General features: G+C 41.1%; 1 protein-coding gene and 1 long non-coding RNA gene across 2 annotated transcripts; one reads left to right on the forward strand and one right to left on the reverse strand.

Annotated features, from left to right (window-relative positions):
• The first annotated feature begins 3,034 nt into the window (after positions 1-3,034).
• LOC133549184 (uncharacterized) lies at positions 3,035-10,613 on the forward strand. Its single transcript, XR_009806041.1, has 2 exons — positions 3,035-4,552; positions 10,008-10,613. It is a non-coding gene; the product is annotated as an uncharacterized LOC133549184 (long non-coding RNA).
• On the reverse strand, positions 7,179-15,520 carry hyal6 (hyaluronoglucosaminidase 6). The gene is made up of 3 exons (XM_061894359.1): positions 14,599-15,520; positions 13,201-13,290; positions 7,179-10,409 (listed from the first exon to the last, which is right to left on the reverse strand). The coding sequence occupies exons 1-3, from the start codon at positions 15,514-15,516 to the stop codon at positions 9,996-9,998; spliced, it is 1,422 nt and encodes a 473-aa protein (XP_061750343.1). The 5' UTR covers positions 15,517-15,520; the 3' UTR covers positions 7,179-9,995.
• Between the last annotated feature and the right edge of the window lie 9,809 nt (positions 15,521-25,329).

The following is a 25,329-nucleotide window of genomic DNA, read 5'->3' on the forward strand; positions in this document are numbered from 1 at the left end:
GTTCCCCAGGGTTCGGTCCTTGGCCCTGCACTCTTCAGCATCTACATGCTGCCGCTAGGTGACATCATACGCAAATACGGTATTAGCTTTCACTGTTATGCTGATGACACCCAACTCTACATGCCCCTAAAGCTGACCAACATGCCGGATTGTAGTCAGCTGGAGGCGTGTCTTAATGAAATTAAACAATGGATGTCCGCTAATTTTTTGCAACTTAACGCCCAAAAAACGGAAATGCTGATTATCGGTCCTGCTAGACACCGACCTCTATTTAATAATACAACTTTAACATTTGACAACCAAATAATAAAACAAGGTGACTCTGTAAAAAATCTGGGTATTATCTTCGACCCAACTCTCTCCTTTGAGTCACACATTAAAAGCGTTAGTAAAACGGCCTTCTTTCATCTCCATAATATCGCTCCATTTTGTCCACTAAAGACGCTGAGATCATTATCCATGCGATTGTTACGTCTCGCCTCGATTACTGTAACGTATTATTTTCGGGTCTCCCCATGTCTAGCATTAAAAGATTACAGTTGGTACAAAATGCGGCTGCTAGACTTTTGACAAGAACAAGAAAGTTTGATCACATTACGCCTGTACTGGCTCACCTGCACTGGCTTCCTGCGCACTTAAGATGTGACTTTAAGGTTTTACTACTTACGTATAAAATACTACACGGTCTAGCTCCAGCCTATCTTGCCGATTGTATTGTACCATATGTCCCGGCAAGAAATCAGCGTTCAAAAGACTCCGGCTTATTAGTGATTCCTAAAACCCAAAAAAAGTCTGCGGGCTATAGAGCGTTTTCCGTTTGGGCTCCAGTACTCTGGAATGCCCTCCCGGTAACAGTTCGAGATGCTACCTCAGTAGAAGCATTTAAGTCTCACCTTAAAACTCATTTGTATACTCTAGCCTTTAAATAGACCTCCTTTTTAGACCAGTTGATCTGCCGCTTCTTTTCTTTTTCTCCTCTATCCCCCCCTCCCTTGTGGAGGGGGTCCGGTCCGATGACCATGGATGAAGTACTGGCTGTCCAGAGTCGAGACCCAGGATGGACCGCTCGTCGGGACCCAGGATGGTCCGCTCGCCTGTGTATCGGTTGGGGACATCTCTATGCTGCTGATCCGCCTCCGCTTGGGATGGTTTGCTGTGGACGGGACTCTCCCTGCTGTCTTGGATATCCGCTTTGAACTGAACTCCCGCGGCTGTGTTGGAGCCACTATAGATTGAACTTTCACAGTATCATGTTAGACCCGCTCGACATCCATTGCTTTCGGCCCCCTAGAGGGGGGTTGCCCACATATGAGGTCCTCTCCAAGGTTTCTCATAGTCATCATTGTCACTGGCGTCCCACTGGATGTGAGTTTTCCTTGCCCTTATGTGGGTTCTTCCGAGGATGTCGTAGTCGTAGTGGTTTGTACAGTCCTTTGAGACATTTGTGATTTAGGGCGATATAAATAAACATTGATTGATTGATTGATTGATTGATTGATTGACTACCACCACCATGCTTGACAGTAGGTGTGGTGTTCCTGGGAATAAAGGCCTCACCTTTTCTCCTTCAAACGTATTGCTGGGTTTTGTCGCCAAACAGCTCAATTTGTGTTTCATCTGACCACCACATTTTCCTCCAGAAGAGCCTGACATGCTCTCTCACTGTCAAATAGCTGCTTGCTACCAGTTCCAGTTTTGGAAATTTTAAGGCTCATTTTTAATCACTCACTTAAGGAGCATGTTGTGAGTTGTCCAGTGAAAGGTTGTACAAACACTTTCAAGGTAAAACCCTCATGTCTCGGAAACAAGGACAATTTGCAGATGCTAGTGTTGGTGACCGGGTTTAGCGGCGGTTAGCGCTTGTGCCTCACAGCGAGAAGATCCTGGATTTGATTCTGGAGCTTGGGGGTTTTCTGTGTTCAGTTTGCATGTACTCCGGCTTCTTCCCAACTCCAAAGACATCCACCTGGAGATAGGCTGAGTGGCAACACTAAATTGGCCCTAATTTTGTTGTCACATGATGTATTCATGTTATCTATCATGTGAGGTGTTGGCGCTCCTTGACGCGTGCGAGGACGTTGATTTAAGAGACTGAACGCAAAAGCAACAAAAAGATGGCACTGAAAGACGTGACTTCACCCTGCACTCGCTTGAACTCTCACAAGTATTCCACTCTTAAGATTTATATGTTATGATTGCCCATGAGTCATTCATCCGCAAAAAGACGTTTAGAAGCCATAAAGACCTTCCTCTCGGCTCCCAGTTGAAACAAAGATTTTATGAGACCCAACATGACAATTAAGTTGTATAATTAATCCGACAATTTGCTTTTTTATCGTGCTTTTACATTTATAATATTAGCCAAGTAACAAAACCACAGTGATGTTTGCCATCAGAAGTCTAGCTTTGTTTTTTATTTTATTTAATTTTTGGAAATCGATTCAAAATAAATAAATGAAATACGATTAATTAATTACAAATTAAACAAATAAAGCGGCTTTGAAATAATAAATGTTGGTGTTTATCTGTAAATAACAATATATAAATAATAAATGTCAGTTTATTTGTAAATAACAACACATGAATTATAAATGTCAGTGTTTATCTGTAAATAACACTATGTAAATAATAAATGTCAGTGTTTATCTGTATTTAAATATATATAAATAATAAATGTTGGTGTTTATCTGTAAATAACAATATATTAGTAATAAATGCCAGACAAACAAATATAACACATTTAAAAAAGAAGTCAAGGTTTGTTTTTTAGTTATATTTTATTTTTATTTTTTTGAATATGTGAATATAACAAATAAAAACAGAAGTATTACTTTGTTTTTTTATTTGTATTTTATTTAATTAAAAAAAAAAAACTAATTATTAATCAAACAAAAAATACAACAAATTAAAAAAGGAGTCCAGCTTTTTTTTTTGTAATTGTTTTCTAATTTATTTTTTTTAAGAAATAAAATACAATAAACTAATTATTCATTAAACAAATAAATATAACACAGTAAAAAATGAAGTACAGCTTTGTTTTTTATTTGTATTGTATTATTTTTTTAATAAATAAACCAAATTAAATGCAATTAATGACTTATGTCACACTTCAGGTAGTTTATAGTTTATAGTCAATATTAGGTCACACTTCTTTTAATAAAGACTAAGTCAATTACCTACAAAGCAACAATATACAAAATGATATGATTTAAAAATAAAGTGTATCGAATTGTTCATAAAAAGTCGGACTTTTGTCCGCAATGTCCAACAGTCAGAAAGTCGTCCCCTCAGTAACGGATGAATTCATCTGTAAATAACAATTTTAGTAAGTGTCAACGTTTATAGTAAATCATATGTAAATAATACATGTCGGTGTTTATATGTAAATAACAATATATAAATAATACATGTCAGTGTTTGTCTGTAAATGGTAAATGGGTTGTTCTTGTATAGCGCTTTTCTACCCCTTTTTAAGGAGCCCAAAGCGCTTTGACAGTATTTCCACATTCGCCTATTCACACACACATTCACACACTGATGGTGGGAGCTGCCATGCAAGACGCTCACCAGGACCCATCAGGAGCAAGGGTGAAGTGTCTTGCCCAAGGACACCACGGACGTGACTAGGATGGTAGAAGGTGGGGATTGAACCAGCAACCCTCAGACGTGAACCCAACATCTGAAGTTAAGGAGAAGCTTCCTCAGCAAATGTCCAGCCCCTAACAACATCTCGGGAAGAAACCAGACTCCAACTATGGACACAAAGACTAGACAAAAAAACCCCCTCCTATTGACGTGGGAATCCCCCCTTCTGAAGATCTGCCCCCCGGGGTCAGAGACACCATGGATCCAGTGGAAGACACAAAACCCGCCTGAGAACAAGAACAGGGCACTCAAAAAGCTGCTATGGCCAAACGGGGCTCCAAAACCGGCCCAACCTGCGAATGCGGAGACGAGGACCATATGTCTGTCCTCTGCTACCCCACCAAAAAAGATCTGGCTGAGTTCAAGGACAATGCAAAAGACTGCGTAAAGAAATGGGAAACTGTTATATAACCACATGCTTCAAAGACACGAAAAGAAAACGAAGATCTAAAAAGTTTTTGGGCTGGAAAAGGGCCTCATCACAATGAAACGAGAATGTGCTGCTCTTGTTTGGACTTTGAGTACATTTCCACTGAGTCAGACTGTTGGAACCTGAAAACATGACAACAACGTCAAGCTTGACCACTTGAAGCACCCGTCAGGCCACACACACACACACACTGACTGAAGCTGGTGTTTACCTTCTGTGTATTTAACACACACACACACACTGACTGAAGCTGGTGTTTACCTTCTGTGTATTTAACACATGCACACACACACACACACAGACACGATGAGCCTCTTTAAAGGAGGTAAAAATAGACATAAAGATCACTTTGACGTCTTCCTCAAATTGTCTTTCATACAGAGAGAAAAGCGTCTGACTCCGCCCACTCTCTCGACTGTCAATTATCCGAGGATCACGCTGGCACTCCCTGTATGACATCATGGACCAAAACAGGAAGTGAGTGACATCACTTTGGAATGATTCTTTTTATTTCTTCTCAGGCTGGTGTCGGCGATACCGACCCTATACTTTGTGCAAATGTACCTAATGTGTCTGCTAACATTTAAAAAGTTGGATATTGAATAAATAACATATCGATCTAAAAAACAATGGGAAAAAGAGCAAAAAAAAAAAGAGTCTGTAATGATAAAAAGTTGATATTTTTTTAATTATTAATAATAATAATAATGCAGTTAGTCAATTATAACACTAAATGTTGTCTGTGAATATATTTAATATCTGTTTCTAGCATTTTAAATCAAAAATATCAAAATGGTCCGTCCATACTTTGACTTTTCAGCATGCGGCCCTTAATGGAAAAAGTTCAATCACCCCTGATCCAAAATAATAGAAGCTCTCAACATAAAAATAAAATATACTTAAAATATAGACAAAGTTAAAATACCGCTAACTTATGAATTTGTTTGAAAAATTACCACAACGATAAAATCAGTTAAATGTAACTGAACATTTATATTTCCGTAAAGGCAGAGTTCTGGACACACTAATTTACAATGGTATTATTATTATTATTTATTCTGTTTTTACTTTGTGTAAAGGTACCTAAAATATTAAAAGGTTGTGTAGGTTCAAAAAATAACATATCGATCTAAAAAACAAGAAAAATTTAATAAAACAGAGCAATAAAATGGGTCTGTAACGATAAAAAGCTGAATTTTTTAAATTAATAATAATATTGCAGTTAGTCAATTATAACACTAGGTTTTGTCTTTGGATATATTTAATATCTTTTTTTGGCATTTTAAATAAAAAATATCGAAATGGGCCCTCCGTACTTGACTTTTCAGCATGGAAAAAGTTCATATATTGATTGATTTGAGCATTGAAATGTGGTCATTTCCCAACCAAAATTTTACGACAGATACAACATTGAAACAACATACTTTTTTGACAACTTTTGTTTAACGTTGGGTTCTGATGTTGGATTGACCATTGAATTTTGGTAATTTCCCAACCAAAATTCTACAACAGATACAACGTTGGAACAACATGCTTTTTTGACAACGTTTGTTTAACGTTGGGTTCTGACGTTGAATTGGCCATTGAATTATGGTCATTTCCCAACCACTATTCTACAGCACAAATACAACATTAAAGCAACATTATTTTTGATTAGGTTTATTCAATGTCAGGTTGTGACGTTCATTTTACTGTCAAATTTGGGTCATTTCCCAACCAATATTCTACAACACAAATACAACATTGAAACAACATTATTTTTGATGACTTTTATTCAATGTCAGGTTGTGACGTTTGATTTTACCATTGAATTTTGGTCATTTCCCAACCAAAATTCTACAACACATACAGCGTTGAAACAACTGGATTTTTGATGACGTTTATTCAATGTCAAGTTGTGACATTTGATTTGACCATTGAATTTTGGCCATTTCCCAACCAAAATTCTACAACAGATACAACATTGAAACAACATGCTTTTTGACGTGTATTTAACGTTGGGTTTTGACGTTGAATTGACCATTGAATTTTGGTCATTTCCCAACCAAAATTCTACAACAGATACAACATTGGAAAAACAAGCTTTTTTGACGTTTATTCAATGTCACGTTGTGACGTTGAATTGACCATTGAATTTTGGTAATTTCCCAACCAAAATTCTGACAACAAATACAACTGTGAAACAACTTTATTTTTGATGACGTTTATTCAATTTCAAGTTGTGACGTTGAATTGACCACTGAATTTTGGTAATTTCCTAACCAAAATTCGACAACAGATACAAAGTTGGAACAACATGCTTTTAGACAACGTTTATTTAGCGTTGGGTTCTGACATTGAATTGACCATTGAATTATGGTCATTTCCCAACAAAAATTCTACAACAAATACAACGTTGAAACAATCTTATTTTTGATGACGTTTATTCAATGTCAAGTTGTGACGTTGATTTGACCATTGAATTTTGGTCATTTCCTAACTTAAAATTTGACAACAGATACAACATTGAAACAACATGCTTTATGACGTCTATTCAACGTCAAGTTGTGACGTTAATTTGACCATTTAATTTGGGTCATTTCCAAACCAAAATTCTACAACATATACAACGTTGAAACAACTTTATTTTTGATGACGTTTATTCAATGTCAGGCTGTGACGTTTGACTTGACCATTGAATTTTGGTAATTTCCCAACCATTATCTTACAACACAAATACAACATTGAAACAACATTATTTTTGATGTCGTTTCTTCAATGACGGTTTGTTATGTTAATTTGACCATTGAAATTTGGTCATTCCCCAAACAAAATTCTACAACACAGACAATGTTAAAACATGCTTTTTGACAACGTTTATTCAATGTCAGGTTGTGACATTGATTTGACAATAGAAATCTGGTCATTTTCCAACCAACAACGTGGATCCAATGTTTGACATCTACGTAGTCTCACTTTAAAAATACAACTATTTTGCAACATTGTTTCAACGTCAGTTTTAAAGGTCATGTATGTATAGTCAATGTTGTATCAATGTTCCAGTAAGTATACAATGTAAGCAGAAGTTGGAAAAAAAAGTGGCCAGTAAAAAACACAAACAAGCTAAACAAAAAAGCTTTATTGTCATATAAATAGAAACAAACAAAATAAAGCACATTAAAATATAAGTGCAACCACCCGAGCAGACTAAAAATGTGTTAGTCGATACAGACCTGTGATGCGTTCAAATACACTCATAAATAATAATGATGATAATAATAATAGTATTATTAACGTTGTATTAAAGGTGTTGGCCTAATTTTTGCGTAAGTGCTTGATCCCACAAATTCTCATTTTACTTTACTTTTACTTTTGTTGCATTCAATGAAAGTGGGACTTTGGAATGTGTGAGATACTTTCCGCATATATAATACAAACCCTGTTTCCATATGTGTTGGGAAATTGTGTTAGATGTAAATATAAACGGAATACAATGATTTGCAAATCCTTTTCAACCCATATTCAATTGAATGCACTACAAAGACAAGATATTTGATGTTCAAACTCATTAACTTTATTTTTTTTTTTGCAAAAAATAATTAACTTAGAATTTCATGGCTGCAACACGTGCCAAAGTAGTTGGGAAAGGGCATGTTCACCACTGTGTTACATCACTTTTTCTTTTAACAACACTCAATGAACGTTTGGGAACTGAGGAAACTAATTGTTGAAGCTTTGAAAGTGGAATTCTTTCCCATTCTTGTTTTATGTAGAGCTTCAGTCTCCGCTGTCGTATTTTACGCTTCATAATGCACCACACATTTTCGATGGGAGACAGGTCTGGACCAGGAAAGTACTTGCACTCTTTTTTTACGAAGCCACGCTGTTGTAACACATGCTGAATGTGGCTTGGTATTGTCTTGCTGAAATAAGCAGGGGCGTCCATGAAAAATACGGCGCTTAGATGGCAGCATATGTTGTTCCAAAACCTGGATGTACATTTCAGCATTAACGGTGCCTTCACAGATGTGTAAGTTACCCATGCCTCGGGTACTAATGCACCCCCATACCATCACAGATACTGGCTTTTGAACTTTGCGTCGATAACAGTCTGGATGGTTCGCTTCCCCTTTGGTCCGGATGACATGTCGAATATTTCCCAAAAAGATTTGAAATGTGGACTCATCAGACCACAGAACACTTTTCCACTTTGCATCAGTCAATCTTAGATGATCTCGGGCCCAGAGAAGCCGGCAGCGTTTCTGGATGTTGTTGATAAATGGCTTTTGCTTTGCATATTAGAGCTTTAACTTGCACTTACAGATGTAGCGACCAACTGTATTTAGTGACAGTGGTTTTCTGAAGTGTTCCTGAGCCCATGTGGTGATGTCCTTTAGAGATTGATGTCAGTTTTTGATACAGTGCCGTCTGAGGGATGGAAGGTCACGGTCATTCAATGTTGGTTTCCGGCTATGCCGCTTACGTGGAGTGATTCCTTCAGATTCTCTGAACCTTTTGATGATATTATGGACCGTAGATTTTGAAATCCCTAAATTTCTTGCAATTGCACTTTGAGAAATGTTGTTCTTAAACTATTTGCTCACGCAGTTGTGGACAAAGGGGTGTACCTCGCCCCATCCTTTCTTGTGAAAGACTGAGCATTTCATGGAAGCTGTTTTTATACCCAATCATGGCACCCACCTGTTCCCAATTAGGCTGCACACCTGTGGGATGTTCCAAATAAGTGTTTGATGAGCATTCCTCAACTTTATCCATATGTATTGCCACCTTTCCCAACTTCTTTGTCACGTGTTGCTGGCATCAAATTATAAAGTTAATGATTATTTGCAAACAAAAAAATGTTTATCAGTTTGAACATCAAATATGTTGTCTTTGTAGCATATTCAACTGAATATAGGTTGAAAATGATTTGCAAATCATTGTATTCCGTTTATATTTACATCTCACACAATTTCCCAACTCATATGGAAACTGTCAGGGGTATTTGTTGATGAACCCCAAGATGCAGAGACGGAGGCAGGCATTGAATGGGAAAACATGATTTAATTCAAACTAAACAAGAACAAACAAAAAGCACGCACGTGGGCGGAATAACAAACTAAGGGAGCTAACACTGGAAGTTAGAAAACAAAAAGGAACTTTAGCATGGAAGGTAGTGGATAGCAAACAGAAAAACTGGAAATAACTAATGCTAACAGAAACAGCTTACCGCTACGACGACCAGGACAAAATGTAGCATGACAGGTAGTAGCTGTAACAAAACGACAAGAGTGATATGTGTCAACGACAATACAAATGACAATACAATGATCCGGCAACTGACACAACACAAAGCAGGTACAAATAGGAGCAGGCTGATTGGCAACAGGTGTGGCCAGGTGCCAATCAGCCGCAGCTGCGGAGGAACACAGCACTCAGGGAACAAGACAGGAAGCTGACAAAATAAGAGCACTAGACAGGAACTAAAGACAGGAGATACTAAACACAGAGGAAAAAACTAAAACATAGACAAACTGTCAGGGGAAAGCCTGACAGAAACGGGGTTTGTATATCTTCATGCAGGACAGCTGAAACATTCAAATTAACATGAATATTCTCTATGAGGACGGTGTGGCGCGGTTAGGAGAGTGGTTGTGCCAGCAACCTGAGGGTTCCTGGTTCAATCCCCACCTTCTACCATCCTCGTCACGTCCGTTGTGTCCTTGAGCAAGACACTTCACCCTTGCTCCTGATGGATGCATGGCAGCTCCCGCCATCAGTGTGTGTGAATGTGGAAATAGTGTCAAAGCACTTTGAGTACCTTGAAGGTAGAAAAGCGCTATACAAGTATGACCCAATTACCATTTAACTCTTTATAAAAGATTGTCTTACATTCAAAATGACGTCCTGGGAAGAGCTAACAGGAAGTGACTTGTGTTCGCTACACCGACAGACACTTGATGAGGAGGCACAGCCCCAGCAGCGCGACGGCGCAAAGGCAGGAGACGTGCAGCGGGAGGAGCCGCGTGGGCGGAGCTATCTGCGGCATCTCGCAGTGGACGCCGGTCCAGCCGTGGTAGCACTGGCAGGAGAACTTGTGCTTCATGTCCAGGAGGTCCCGCTCGTCCAGGCCGCCGCTGACACGGAAGCTGGCGCCGGCGGCCGTCGGCCAGCGGCGGATGTGGAAGAAGCCCGGGTTGAGGTGCAGGTAAGCGGCCGAGTCCAGGCTCTTGCGAACGCAGCGGCCGTTTTTCTTGCACAGAGCTTTGCTGCACAGCTTGGCGGCCGACGTGACGTTGACCACGTAATGGCCGAGCGGGCCGTCGATGTACTTCTTCACCGTCAAACAGTTCCTCTGCAGGCACAAGCACCACTTTACACTTCATCACATTGTTCTAGGAGTCTAAACAGAGGAACAAAAGGTGCCAAAAATGGAACAGACTCCTTTTTTGGAGAATTTTTGTGGTCACAAAATGGTCCGATCGTCTCAGAGACAACCCGTCATTATCACGTCTTCTTTGCTCTCCCAAACCTCAACTAAAGTCAGGTCTTTTTTGAATGGCTCTTTGAAAGGGTTTAAACCAGGTTGTTTACAAATTTGATTTTAAACATCAGACACGCCGATTGCTGCAAATTTGCCTCCGACTAGTGGACAACAAGGGGAAATTAGGTTAATGACCATGAATTGTACGTGGAAGTGTACACATGGGAATATAAATAAATGTTGTACATTTATTTATATTCCAAACAACCTTCCCTACTCATGGCGTTAAAAAAATGCACAACCAACACAAACAGTCAACACACAACCTTCTCACTTAACCTTTTGGATATTCTAGAAAAATGTCAACGCACAACACATCATTCCAAATTACACCCATTTAAATCCACTGCAATGCATGATGGGGAAAAATGCAAAAAACTCTCCACACTTGTCTATGTTTGCCGCATTTTAGCTGCTTAACTTTCACATACTCTTAATATTCAATTACATGAATTATTAATTATATGTCCAATATATTAATAACAGATGTACACACACACACAGACACACACACACACATATATAAAGTGGAGGTTGCCTTCTAGTGGGCTCTTCAGACCACCACACACTGCCAGGAGAGCCAGGAATTCCGGGTATAACACTGTTTTGTTTTCATATAATAGTGGAAAGAGTTTTGCTCTCCAGAAAACTGTCTTTCTCTCCTGCGTCCGTGCAACAGCACCTCCAACTCCAACCACTAGTCTCATCACGGCTGCTGCTAATAGAAGCCCACCTAGGCCATCTACACACCTGTCGCTGTCTTCGAGGCAGGTCCTGGCAACACCCCATTCCGCGGCAGGCCTGAGGGCCACGCCCCCCCCCTCCACATACATATGCATATACATATATATATATACATATATATATATATATATATATATATATATATATATATATATATATATATATATATATATATATATATATAATTTTGGTAATTTGCACCAGAAAGGTGAATAACACAAAAGATAAAGAAAACAGATTAAAATTAAAGTAATAAAAAGGATGAATCCAAACGTTGTTACATTTCTGTATATGTATATATATATATATATATATATATATATATATATATATATATATATATACATATATAGTTACAGAAATGTAGCAACGTTTGGATTCACACTTTTTAATACTTTAATTTTTATCTATTTTCTTTATATATATATATATATATATATATATATATATATATATATATATATATATATATATATATATATATATATACACACATATACATATACATACATATATATATATATATATATATAATATAAATATAGTTACAGAACTGTAACAATGTTTGGATTCACCTTTTTATTAGTTTAATTGTAATCTTTTTTCTCTATCTTTTGTTTTATTCACCTTTCTGGTTAATTGTTCTGATATACAAAGTAGTTTGAAGGTACATACCATATTTTCAGGACCATAAGCCTCACCGATATATACGCTGCACCAACTAAACTTTAGAGAACAAATGTTTTTCCACCAATTAGCCGCAAATAAATACGTTGTGAAATAAGATGTTTACATAGGGAGAGTTCTTACATTCCTAAATTGTTTCCAAATGGTGTCTGTAACGCGGCAGTAAAACGGCGGATCAAACAAAACAGAAAAGTCATTGGTGTCCTTTTTAATAAGGTTCGAACAGTTAATCTGGATTCTTCTTCCTTGCACTTGGTAAAAACATTGAGCTTGAACTGCTTCTTAAAGTGGATCATTTTAGAACATTGTTAGATTTTTTTCACTGAATCCGTCCCATGATTTAGCCGTTAGTGAAGAACAATCCAGAGGCACATTTGTATAAGCCGCAGAGTTCAAAGCTTGGGGGAAAAGTAGCACACTAGTTAGGGTAATATTGTACTATTCATTAGTCAATTTTTAATGTTTATTTTAGTCTTATTTATACTTTAAAAAAAACAAAAACATATTGTATATATTTTATCATAACTCATTATCTCTGTATTTAAGGCAAAATGCTAACTAGTTATATTTGTTCATAATGAAACCAAAAACAAATCATCCCATTTCAGAGTAATCGTGAAGTGAAGTGAATTATACACAACGGCAGTGACAAGGACGGCGGAAGCGGGAATCGAACCTGCAACCCTCAAGTTGCTGACACGGCCGCTCTACCAACCGAGCCATACCGTCCCAATTCCTACTAATAGAGTAATATTTGTGTACATTTTAATCACTCTGATCCACATTTGATCTTACAGTAGGAAGGGGATTCATATGCCCCTATTCGTTACGGTTCACCTGACACATGAAACGTGGCGAATTGCGGAGGGTTGCATTATCCACTTTAGCCGCCAGATGGCAGCAGAGTGTTGCGTATCTTAAAATGTGTTTTGTGGCAATTCCTACTTTGACCACAGGCCACTGCCTAGCAAAATATTAAACCCTCTTCCTCTCACACGAGATCCACCCAGGAGTGGTGCCGTATAAATCTCTTCCCTGTTGTATAACTGCTACCAATATTGGTTCCTTGCTTAAAAACAAACAAACAGTAAAGTAAAAATAACTATAATAACAAGTCGGTTTTTTAAACGACTCTTTGAACCATGAATCCCAACGCTAAGATCAACGTTACCTGCGTCCGGGCGTATTCTGACGACCCCCACAAGACGACTCCGGACGCTCCGAGGGCGGCGCTCTCGCCGATGGTGTGCACCAGGTCACTCTGGGGGGGGGAAAAGCCAGAAAAGCACATTTGTACCTTCTCCTCTGATTGTTGGCATCGTGTCAAAACAACGCAACAGAAACACTTTCTGATGCACACTATCGCCACCTACAGGACTGGGGTGCAACTTACAACATTGTTTTTTTTCCTGTGACTTTTAAATAGTAGCAGTTGACTTGGTCGTATTTCAAAAAAATGCTTTAGTTTTTTGTTGTTTGTTCAGGATTGAACTCAGTGCTGTTAAGCTAGTCAACCACAAACAAACATTATTAATAAATAGAGTATTATTTAGTGGGGTGGGAAAAAATCGATTCGAATTCCAACCGTGATTCTCACGTTGTGCGAATCAGAATTGATTCTCTTTTTTTTTTTTAAATCGATTTTTTTTTTATCAATGCAACAAAACAATACACAGCAATACCATAACAATGCAATCCAATTCCAAAACCAAACCTGACCCAGCAACACTCAGAACTGCAATAAACAGAGCAATTGAGAGGAGACACAAACACGACACAGAACAAACCAAAAGTAGTGAAACAAAAATGAATATTATCAACAACAGTATCAATATTAGTTATAATTTCAGCATAGCAGTGATTAAAAGTCCCTCATTGACATTATCATTAGACATTTATAAAAAAAATTAAAAAATAACAATAGTGTCACAGTGGCTTACACTTGCATTGCATCTCATAAGCTTGACAACACACTGTCTCCAATATTTTCACAAAGATAAAATAAGTAACATTTTTGGTTTGTTTAATAGTTAAAACAAATTTACATTATCGCAATCAGTTGATAAAACATTGTCCTTTACAATTATAAAAGCCTTTTACAAAAATCTACTACTCTGCTTGCATTTCAGCAGACTGGGGTAGATCCTGCTGAAATCCTATGTATTGAATGAATACAGAAACGTTTTGAATTGGAAAAATATAGTTTTTGAATCGAGAATCGAATCGAAAAAAATCGATATATTATCGAATCGTGACCCCAAGAATCGATATTGAATCGAATCGTGGTACACCCAAAGATTCACAGCCCTAATATATATATATGTATATACCCCTCATGAAACAGATCTGTAGAGATGAAGTAGTCTTGTGATTTTTTCCCCACACCTACATATTGCGCTCTACCACGGTATCGAGCACTATTCTCCGGATAATCCAATCAAGACATATATGTATATATATATATATATATATATATATATATATACACACTTCTTTTCTTTTTTTAATTAGTGACGTGGTGAAGCTGCCATATTTGAAGCACGAAGTGTCCCCCACAGGAAGTTGTTACCTCAGACAGAACCACAAAGGTGTAGGCGTAGAAAGGTCTGGAGTAGACAAAAACCGGCAATGTGACGTCAGGACGGGCAATGGAGGCGATCCTCATGGCCTCCTTGACCCTATAGTGGACAAACTTGACGGTGTTGGCAGAGGACCGGAGCTCGTAGTCCAGGTAGATGGACGGGTAGAGCGCCGTGCTCTCCTTCCACAGCCACATCAGGTGGTCGTTGCGAACGTGCTCCACATTGGGACACTCGCCGGTGTAGCGCTGCGGGTGCTGCTTGTATCCGTAGTTGTAGCAGTCCGGGAACAAATAAAAGCCCCACAAGCCGGCCGGCCTGCGAGCCTCGGCCAAAGCTAAGGTGAGGTTCATGAAGGCCTGCCCCGCCCTCTCAAAGCTCTCCTTGGCCTCGTTCTCCACTTTGCTCTCTGGCCAGTTGGGGTGAAGCTTCCGGATCTGTTCCTTGGACTTGTTGCGGTAGATGTCCTTGGAGCCCCAGTTCCGTACCCACTGGGGCCTCCAGTCCTCCCAGTCGATGACGCCCAGCCCTCTGAAGTCCTTGTGTGGGATCAGCTTGTCGATGTCGTTGCGAGCTTTGCTGAGATGTTTGGAGATGCTCTGGTTCTGCGGAAGTCCGCCGTTGATCGGCATCCCGGAGCCGGAGTAGTAGGGGTAATAGCCCAGGTGGCTGTGGTAGAAGATGGTCACGTTGGGCCCGCTGAGAGTTTCGTTAAGGTTGGCCACGATGTCGAAAACGCTCAAGTCCAGGTCCACCTGGAAACGCAGGCGGCACGGTTCGGTGGGAGCGTTCCAGACCACCACAAACGGCCGGTGAGGGATCAGAGGCGCCCGGGCCGGTTTGGTCGGATCCCCCAGAGCTCTCAGATTCACCCACAAGGCCAGCGCCAGGACCGGGATCCACGCCATGTCCCCCCGACGACGAGTGGAGCAATTAGTGCGAGAGAGGGAGGACATAAAGGGACACATTAGGAGCTTGGATGAGCACGAACAAACAATCCTCATCATGGTGATGACAACGAGGAAGTCTGTGCTCCAGTTACACAACAACACAAATCTCTTTTAGCAACAACTTTCCTTTCCAGCAATCCTGTTAGAAAGTCAACTAATTGTTATTCTGCTTCATTTATTATTTGATCGCGTCGACATGTGCCAACCACCTCCAACTATTCCCACATCAGACGTGTCACAAAGACATGAACGCTTTTAAAAAATGTTGCTTTGATTCTCACACTCCTTACTCTTCTGTTCTTTATTCAATCAATCAATCAAGGTTTATTTATACAGCCCTAAATCACAAGTGTCTCAAAGGGCTGCACAAGCCACAACGGCATCCTCGGTTCAGAGCCCACATCAGGGCAGGGAAAAGCGCACAACCCAGTAGGAGGTCAATGTGAATGACTATGAGAAACCTTGGAGAAGACCATAGGGGAGACCGGATGCAATGGACGTCGAGTGGGTTTAACATAATATTGTGAAAGTCCAGTCCATAGTGGATCTAACATTATAGTGAGAGTCCAGTCCAAGGTGGGCCCAGCAGGACACCATCCCGAGTTAGCGCAGAGATGTCCCCGACCGATGCACAGGCGAACGGTCCACCCCGGGTCCCGACTCTGGACAGCCAGCACTTCATCCATGACCACCGGATCTGTGCCCCCCTCCCCCTTCCACAAGGGAGAGTGGGGCAGAGGAGAAAAGAAAAGTTTTATAGTGTTTTATTGCTGTGGATTTTAAATTGCATGTTTTTATATTTTAGGATTTGATTATAGTTTTATTTGCATGTTTTTATATTTTAGAATTTGATTGTCATTTTTAATTGCATGTTTTTACTCCTTGTGGATTTTGCTGATATTTTAAGACATTGCCCCTTTTAGCTGGTTGCCCCTAACAACCAAAGTGCCCAATCAAACGGCACGGGAAATTGGACACACCTGTGGAGCATTAGGACTGCACATTTAAAAGGAGCAACAAGAGAAGGAGTGAGACAGGAAGGGGAAGAAAGAGGTTGGAGCAGGGTCGACAGAGGAAAAATGTCAGACTTTGCCAGGAGGAGAGGGGGCGGCAGGATTCGGCAGGTTCTGGCCGGAACGGGGAAGAATCTGCGGCTTGGCCGAGAGCGACCGGGTAGACCCACGCAGGCTGGGAGGGAACCCCCGGACCACGCAGTAGACCCCGCAGGCTACCGGAACGAACCCCAAGACGTCCACAACAGGCAAGGGCAGAGGAAACTCTGCCGCCCAAGTAAGTGCCGTACTGTTGTGGATCTGTGGGGACACCCAACTGCCTTTGGCTGTGGGCTTGCGGGCTTGTGCGTCGTACGCTGGCTGTGTGGTTCTGTGGACTGGGGGGCGATTTGGACCCAGAGATCTGCGGCGACCCCCGGCGCGACCAGGAGGCGGAGCGACCAGGAGGCGGAGCGGGAAGGGTACAGCCACGTGGGTCCCGCGAGTGACCGGAGACTGGCGAAGAGAGTGGGCGTACCCAAGACGTTGATGCGGAACTACAGCAAAGGCAGGGGAAACCCTGCCTTGCGTGTAAGTGTGACGTCAGCCCGGATAGCGTCGCCGTGGTTTTTTGTTGATTTTATCCCCGTGGCCTGCCTCCCTTTTATTTTGCTTGCAAATACTGTCTATCACTTTTTCTTAATTAGATAGTACTTTATTTATTTAATAATGAGCTCGTAGCAGCCGGCGTCATCTCACAAGACCGTCAGGTGTCGTGAATGTCAATCAAGTGACGAAAGTGACGTCTTGGTGAAGATTGACGATCGCTCATTTTTAGGTCTATTTTTTTAAATGCCTGGCTGGCGATCGACTAACACATCCTCCGGGATCGACCGGTAGCTCGCGGTCGACGTAATGGCACCCGTGGGCTGGAGTATACAAATGAGTTTTAAAATGGGTCTTAAATACTTCTACTGAGGTAGCATCTCGAACTGTTACCGGGACCCCAAATGGAAAACGCTCTATAGCCCGCAGACTTTTTTGGGGGCTCTGGGAATCACTAGTAAGCCGGAGTTCTTTGAACGCAGATTTCTTGCCGGGACATATGGTACAACACAATCAGCAAGATAGGATGGAGCTAGACCGTGTAGTATTTTATACGTAAGTAGTAAAACCTTAAAGATACATCTTAAGTGCACAGGAAGCCAGTGCAGGTTAGCCAATTTTGTACCAACTGTAATCTTTTCATGCTAGACATAATAATAATAGTAATAATGGATTAAATTTATATCGCGCTTTTCTATTGTTATATACTCAAAGCGCTCACAGAGAAGTGGGAACCCATCATTCATTCACACCTGGTGGTGGTAAGCTACATCAGTAGCCACAGCTGCCCTGGGGTAGACTGACGGAAGCGTGGCTGCCAGTTTGCGCCTACGGCCCCTCCGACCACCACCAATCATTCATTCATCATTCATTCACCAGTGTGAGCGGCACCGGGGGCAAAGGGTGAAGTGTCCTGCCCAAGGACACAACGGCAGCGACTTTGATGTCAATAGGTGGGAAGCGAACCTGCAACTCTCAGGTTTCTGGCACGGCCGCTCTACCCACTACGCCATGCCGCCCCCCAAATGAGGAGACACGAAAATAATACCTTACAGTAATCGAGACGAGACGTATTCGGCCATCTTGTGGCAGCTATTTGGACTGCACTACGGGCTGTGACCAGCAGAGGTGCTGTTCAGTCAAGACTAGGGAGGGGCGCGGTTCACATTCGCGACCCGGCCCACGGATAAGCAAAAGAAGATGGATGGATAAAAATCGCCACGCGCAATCACTAATGCTAATCAGTAGCATGTCAATTAGCATCATGCTATCACATTTTTACTTGCGTAAAAGCGTTGTTTTTTTTGGAGTCAATTATTGAAAGTTGCAACACTACTTAGAGGTAGTTTGGCTGAGTGCGCTCTCAAGTGCGAAGAGCCGGCTGATTTTATGTGAATCGGTGCTTGGTCGGATCTGCAGGATTTGGTTGCTGCCAAAAAAGTAATGAATTCGGAACCCATCCCTGGTCAAGACAGTTGGGTTAGCATTGTTTTGGCCATTCCACATTGCTCATAGGGCTCAGCAACTTCATGGTGGAGGAGGCCCCCTTCTAGATGTTTGTGTAAGAGGCCCCCTTCTAAATGTTCGTGGAGGAGGCCCCCTTCTAGGTGTTTGTGTAAGAGGCCCCCATCTAGATATTTGTGGAGGAGGCCCCCTTCTAGATGTTTGTGGAGGAGGCCCCCTTCTAGGTGTTTGTGTAAGAGGCCCCTTTCTAGATGCTTGTAGATGAGGCCCCTTGTGTGAAGGAGGCCCCTTTTAGATGTAAGTGGACAAAGTCTCTTCTAGATGTTTGTGGTGGAGGCCCCTTCTTAATGTTTGTATAAGAGGCCCCTTTCTAGATGTTTGTGGTGGAGGCCCCATCCAGATGTTTGTTTAGGAGGCCCCATGTAGATGCTTGTGGCGGGGGCCTTTTATAAATGGTTGTGGAGGAGGGCCCTTTCTAGATATTTGTGGTGGAGGCCCTTTCTAGATATTTGTAGAGGGGGCCCCTTACAGGTGTTTGTAGAGGAGGCCCCTTCTGGATGCTTGTAGAGGAGGCCCCTTCTAGATGGTTGTGGAAGAGGCCACTTGTATATGCTTGTGGAAGAGGCTCCTTCAGATGTTTGTGGAGGAGGCCCCTTGTGTGAAGGAGGCCACTTCTAGATGTATGTGGAGGAAGCCCCTTCTACATGTTTGCATAGGAAGCCCCTTCTTTGTTTGTAGATGATGCCCCATTTAGATGTTTGTGGAGGGGGCCCCTTCTAGATTTTTGTAGAAATGTGTAGGTGAGGCCAATTATAGATGCTTGTTGTGGGGGCCCCTTCTAGATTTTTGTGGAGGCCTCTTCTAGATGTTTGTGGAGGATGCCCCTTCTAGATGTTTGTAGAAGTTTGTAGGTGAGGCCCCTTATAGATGCTTGTGGAGGTGGCCCTTCTAGATGGTTGTGGAAGAGGCCCTTTGTAAAAGTTTGTAGGTGAGGCCCCTTCTGGATGTTTGTAGAGGAGGCCCCCTCTAGATGGTTGTGGAAGAGGCCCCTTGTATATGCTTGTGGAAGAGGCTCCTTCAGATGTTTGTGGAGGAGGCCCCTTGTGTGAAGGAGGCCCCTTCTACATGTTTGCATAGGAAGCCCCTTCTTTGTTTGTAGATGATGCCCCATTTAGATGTTTGTGGAGGGGGCCCCTTCTAGATGGTTGTGGAAGAGGCCCTTTGTAAAAGTTTGTAGGTGAGGCCCCTTCTGGATGTTTGTAGAGGAGGCCCCCTCTAGATGGTTGTGGAAGAGGCCCCTTGTATATGCTTGTGGAAGAGGCTCCTTCAGATGTTTGTGGAGGAGGCCCCCTCTAGATGGTTGTGGAAGAGGCCCCTTGTATATGCTTGTGGAAGAGGCTCCTTCAGATGTTTGTGGAGGAGGCCCCTTGTGTGAAGGAGGCCCCTTCTACATGTTTGCATAGAAGCCCCTTCTTTGTTTATAGATGATGCCCCATTTAGATGTTTGTGGAGGGGGCCCCTTCTAGATTTTTGTAGAAATGTGTAGGTGAGGCCAATTATAGATGCTTGTTGTGGGGGCCCCTTCTAGATTTTTGTGGAGGCCTATTCTAGATGTTTGTGGAGGATGCCCCTTCTAGATGTTTGTAGAAGTTTGTAGGTGAGGCCCCTTATAGATGATTGTGGAGGGGGACCCTTCTAGATTTTTGTGGAGGAGGCCCCTTCTAGATGTTTGTGGAGGAGGCCCCTTCTAGATGTTTGTAGAAGTTTGTAGGTGAGGCCCCTTCTAGATGTTTGTAAAGGAGGCCCTTTGTAAACGTTTGTAGGTGAGGCCCCTAAGAGATGCTTGTGGAGGTGGCTCCTTCTAGATTTTTGTGGATGAGGCCCCTTCTAGATGTATGTAGAAGTTTGTAGGTGAGGCCCCTTCTAGATGTTTGTGGAGGAGGCCCCATCGAGATGTTTGTGGAGGAGGACCCCTCCCAGATGTTTGTGGAAAAGGATCCTTCTAGATGTTTGTGGAGGAGGCCCTTTGTAGAACTTTGAAGGTGTGGCCCTTCTAGATGTATGTGGAGGAAGCCCCTTCTACACGTTTGCATAGGAAGCCCCTTCTTTGTTTGTAGATGCCCCATTTAGATGTTTGTGGAGGGGGGCCCTTCTAGATTTTTGTAGACATTTGTAGGTGAGGCCAATTATAGATGCTTGTTGTGGGGGCCCCTTCTAGATTTTTGTTGAGGCCCCTTCTAGATGTTTGTGGAGGAGGCCCCTTCTAGATGTTTGTAGAAGTTCGTAGGTGAGGCCCCTTATAGATGATTGTGGAGGGGGACCCTTCTAGATGTTTGTGGAGGAGGCCCCTTCTAGATGTTTGTGGAAGTTTGTAGGTGAGGCCAATTATAGATGCTTTTGGAGGGGGACCCTTCTAGATGTTTGTAAAGGAGGCCCTTTGTAAACGTTTGTAGGCGAGGCCCCTAATAGATGCTTGTGGAGGTGGCTCCTTCTAGATTTTTGTGGATGAGGCCCCTTCTAGATGTATGTAGAAGCTTGTAGGTGAGGCCCCTTCTAGATGTTTTTAGAGGAGGCCCCATCGAGATGTTTGTAGAGGAGGCCCCCTCTAGATGGTTGTGGAAGAGGCCCCTTGTATATGCTTGTGGAAGAGGCTCCTTCAGATGTTTGTGGAGGAGGCCCCTTGTGTGAAGGAGGCCCCTTCTACATGTTTGCATAGGAAGCCCCTTCTTTGTTTGTAGATGATGCCCCATTTAGATGTTTGTGGAGGGGGCCCCTTCTAGATTTTTGTAGAAATGTGTAGGTGAGGCCAATTATAGATGCTTGTTGTGGGGGCCCCTTCTAGATTTTTGTGGAGGCCTCTTCTAGATGTTTGTGGAGGGTGCCCCTTCTAGATGTTTGTAGAAGTTTGTAGGTGAGGCCCCTTATAGATGATTGTGGAGGGGGACCCTTCTAGATTTTTGTGGAGGAGGCCCCTTCTAGATGTTTGTGGAGGAGGCCCCTTCTAGATGTTTGTGGAGGAGGCCCCTTCTAGATGTTTGTGGAGGAGGCCCCTTCTAGATGTTTGTAGAAGTTTGTAGGTGAGGCCCCTTCTAGATGTTTGTAAAGGAGGCCCTTTGTAAACGTTTGTAGGTGAGGCCCCTAAGAGATGCTTGTGGAGGTGGCTCCTTCTAGATTTTTGTGGATGAGGCCCCTTCTAGATGTATGTAGAAGTTTGTAGGTGAGGCCCCTTCTAGATGTATGTAGAAGTTTGTAGGTGAGGCCCCTTCTAGATGTTTTTAGAGGAGGCCCCATCGAGATGTTTGTGGAGGAGGACCCCTCCCAGATGTTTGTGGAAAAGGATCCTTCTAGATGTTTGTGGAGGAGGCCCTTTGTAGAACTTTGAAGGTGTGGCCCTTCTAGATGTTTGGGGAGGAGGCCCCTTATAGATATTTGTGGATGAGGCCCCTTCTAGATGTATGTAGGAGTTTGTGGATGAGGCCCCTTCTAGATGTTTGTAGAGGAAGCCCCATCGAGATGTTTATGGAGGAGGACCCCTTCCAGATGTTTGTGGAAAAGGATCCTTCTAGATGTTTGTGGAGGAGGCCCTTTGTAGAACTTTGAAGGTGTGGCCCTTCTAGATGTTTGGGGAGGAGGCCCCTTCTAGATGTTTGTATCAGAGGCCCCTTCTCGATGTATGGAGAGGAGGCCCCTTCGAGATGTTTGTTGAGGAGGCCCCTTATAGATATTTGTAGAAGAGGCCCCTTCGAGATGTTTGTGGAGGAGGCCCCTTATAGATATTTGTAGATGAGGCCCCTTCTAGATCCATCCATCCATTTTCTACCGCTTATTCCCTTTCGGGGTCGCGGGGGGCGCTGGCGCCTATCTCAGCTACAATCGGGCGGAAGGCAGGGTACACCCTGGACAAGTCGCCACCTCATCGCAGGGCCAACACAGATAGACAGACATCATTCACACACTAGGGCCAATTTAGTGTTGCCAATCAACCTATCCCCAGGTGCATGTCTTTGGAAGTGGGAGAATGCCGGAGTACCCGGAGGGAACCCACGCATTCACGGGGAGAACATGCAAACTCCACACAGAAAGATCCCGAGCCTGGATTTGAACCCAGGACTGCAGGAACTTCGTATTGTGAGGCAGACGCACTAACCCCTCTGCCACCGTGAAGCCGCCCCTTCTAGATGTTTGTGGAAAAGACCTTCTCGATGTATGTAGAGGAGGCCCCTTCGAGATGTTTGTGGAAGACACCCCTTCTCGATGTATGTAGAGGAGGCCCCTTATAGATATTTGTGAAGGAGGCCCCTTATAGATATTTGTAGAGGCCCCTTCTCGATGTGTGTAGAGGAGGCCACTTCTAGATGTTTGTATCAGAGGCCCCTTCCAGATGTTTTTGGAAAAGGATCCTTCTCGATGTTCGTTGGGGAGGCCCCTTGAGGCCCCACATCCTCATATGCAAGTCCTTCATACTTGAGCAAAGTTCCAGTCAAGACATGAAAGCGCAGGAAACCTCCACAGTACGGTTCCTCACCAGGAGCCCGTATCTCCTGACGACGTCTGTGGCTCCACAACTTTCCCGCAACGTTTCTCTCTTCCGTGTTGAGGAAAACCTCAGGCCAGCCGCCAGCAGGAGGTTTTGTTCTGGCGGTCCACCGGCGAGTGCGGCCGAGTCCTGCACGCCACAGAGAAGCCCGCAGCCTCTCCAAGAAATGCAGCTGGAGACCACAAGAGAGGAGCTCCATGAAGCCAGGATGAGTTCATGCCACACACGGGCTGTCCAAGAACTGCAAGCAGATGAGGAGCTTCAGATGGAAGAGGGACATATTGCACTGGATGATTTCATGCACCCGTCCATCATCACCCAGTCTTTGGCCAACCCAGAACACCCAAAGAAAAGTCCAACAGAAGATTTAAAGACTGACAAACGCCCAAACTGAGGTCCTTCACAGCAACCACGTGATGTTCTGAGGAACTCCTCCTCCTTTTTAGTGAGAACATTCACAGCTTTCAACATTGCATGACGTTTCTTCTTTTTCCAGTTTTTCTTCAAAGGCGGCCCACAGACGCCCACACAGGCTTTGTCTTTATTTATTACCCATAACAGATTATTTTAATATTTACATATCATTTTACATGTTGTTGATGTTTTTAAAGGAATATATAACATATATTTTAAATTTAAGTATATTTATTCATTTAAATATCTATAAAAAATTAAAATATTTTAAAATATTGATATATAATTATTTCTTAATCACTTTATTTTATATTTACTATTTATATTTTACCTAAATATGTTTTCATCTTTATTTTTTACTTATAAATTAGTTTTGTAATATTTGTATATAATTTTTTATAGTTAAAAATATAAATGTATTTTTTGTAACAAATACATTTATATGATTTATTTAAACATACATAAAGAATAACATTTGTTGTTTTTATTTATATATTCATATATAATTATTACCTAATTACTTTTTGTATTTACTATTCATATCCTACCCCAATAAGTTTGTATTTTTATTTATATATTGTATAATTCTTTTAAATATCAATAAGAAAATTAAAATATTTTTAAATATTTATATGTAATTATTGCTTAATCACTTTATTTTATATTTACTTTTTATATCTTACCTAAATATGTTTTTATCTTAATTTTTTTACTCATACATTACTTTTGTAATATTTGTATATAATTTTTTATTGTTAAAAAAAATTAATGTATTTTTTGTAACAAATACATTTATATGATTTATTTAAACATACATAAAGAATAACATTTGTTGTTTTTATTTATATATTCATATATAATTATTACCTAATTACTTTATTTTGTATTTACTATTCATATCTTACCCCAATAAGGTTGTATTTTTATTTATATATTGTATAATTCTTTTAAATATCAATAAGAAAATTACAATATTTTTAAATTATATTTATATATAATTATTACTTAATCACTTTATTTTATATTTACTATTTATATCTTACCTGAATATGTTTTTATCTTTATTTTTTTACTTATAAATTAGTTTTGTCATATTTGTATGTAGTTTTTTATATTTAAAAAATATATATAAAATATATTTGAAGTATAGATACACGTATGTAATTTGATGAAACCGACATAAAAATGTTTTAATATGTTTTATTATTTGTACATAATTATTACTTAATTATGTTATTTTTTTTATATTTATATCTTACCTTAGCATGGTTTGATCTTTATAATACTTATGGATTATTCTCGTAATATTTGTATATAATTTAAAAAATTATTATATTTAAAAGTATATTTTAATTAAAAATAAATTCATATAATTAGTTAAACATAAATAATAAATATTTTTTACTTATTACTGAAAGACATGCACCTGGGGATAGGTTAATTGGCAACACTAAATTTGCCCTAGTGTGTGAATGTGAGTGTGAATGTTGTCTGTCTATCTGTGTTGGCCCTGCGATGAGGTGGCGACTTGTCCAGGGTGTACCCTGCCTTCCGCCCGATTGTAGCTGAGATAGGCGCCAGCGCCCCCCGCGACCCCGAAAGGGAATAAGCGGTAGAAAATGGATGGATGAATTACTTTATTTTACATCTAATATGTATATCTTACATCAATATGGTTTTATCTGTAATTATTTCGTAGAAATTGTTTTTTTTATATATCTATATAATTTTTTATATTTTAACATCCATCCATCCATT

This window comes from Nerophis ophidion, linkage group LG03, assembly GCF_033978795.1.
Source record: "Nerophis ophidion isolate RoL-2023_Sa linkage group LG03, RoL_Noph_v1.0, whole genome shotgun sequence".
In the NCBI taxonomy this organism is placed as follows: Eukaryota; Metazoa; Chordata; class Actinopteri; order Syngnathiformes; family Syngnathidae; genus Nerophis; species Nerophis ophidion.

Bases quoted from the DNA above. Each gene is read 5' to 3' on its own strand.
- hyal6 (XM_061894359.1), bottom strand. From the start codon at position 15,516: ATGGCGTGGATCCCGGTCCTGGCGCTGGCCTTGTGGGTGAATCTGAGA. The intron at 13,291-14,598 runs GTAACAACTTCC...TCCCCCCCCCAG, and splicing joins CCTTTGTGGTTCTGTCTGAG to AGTGACCTGGTGCACACCAT. The intron at 10,410-13,200 runs GTAACGTTGATC...TTGTGCCTGCAG, and splicing joins CAGAATACGCCCGGACGCAG to AGGAACTGTTTGACGGTGAA.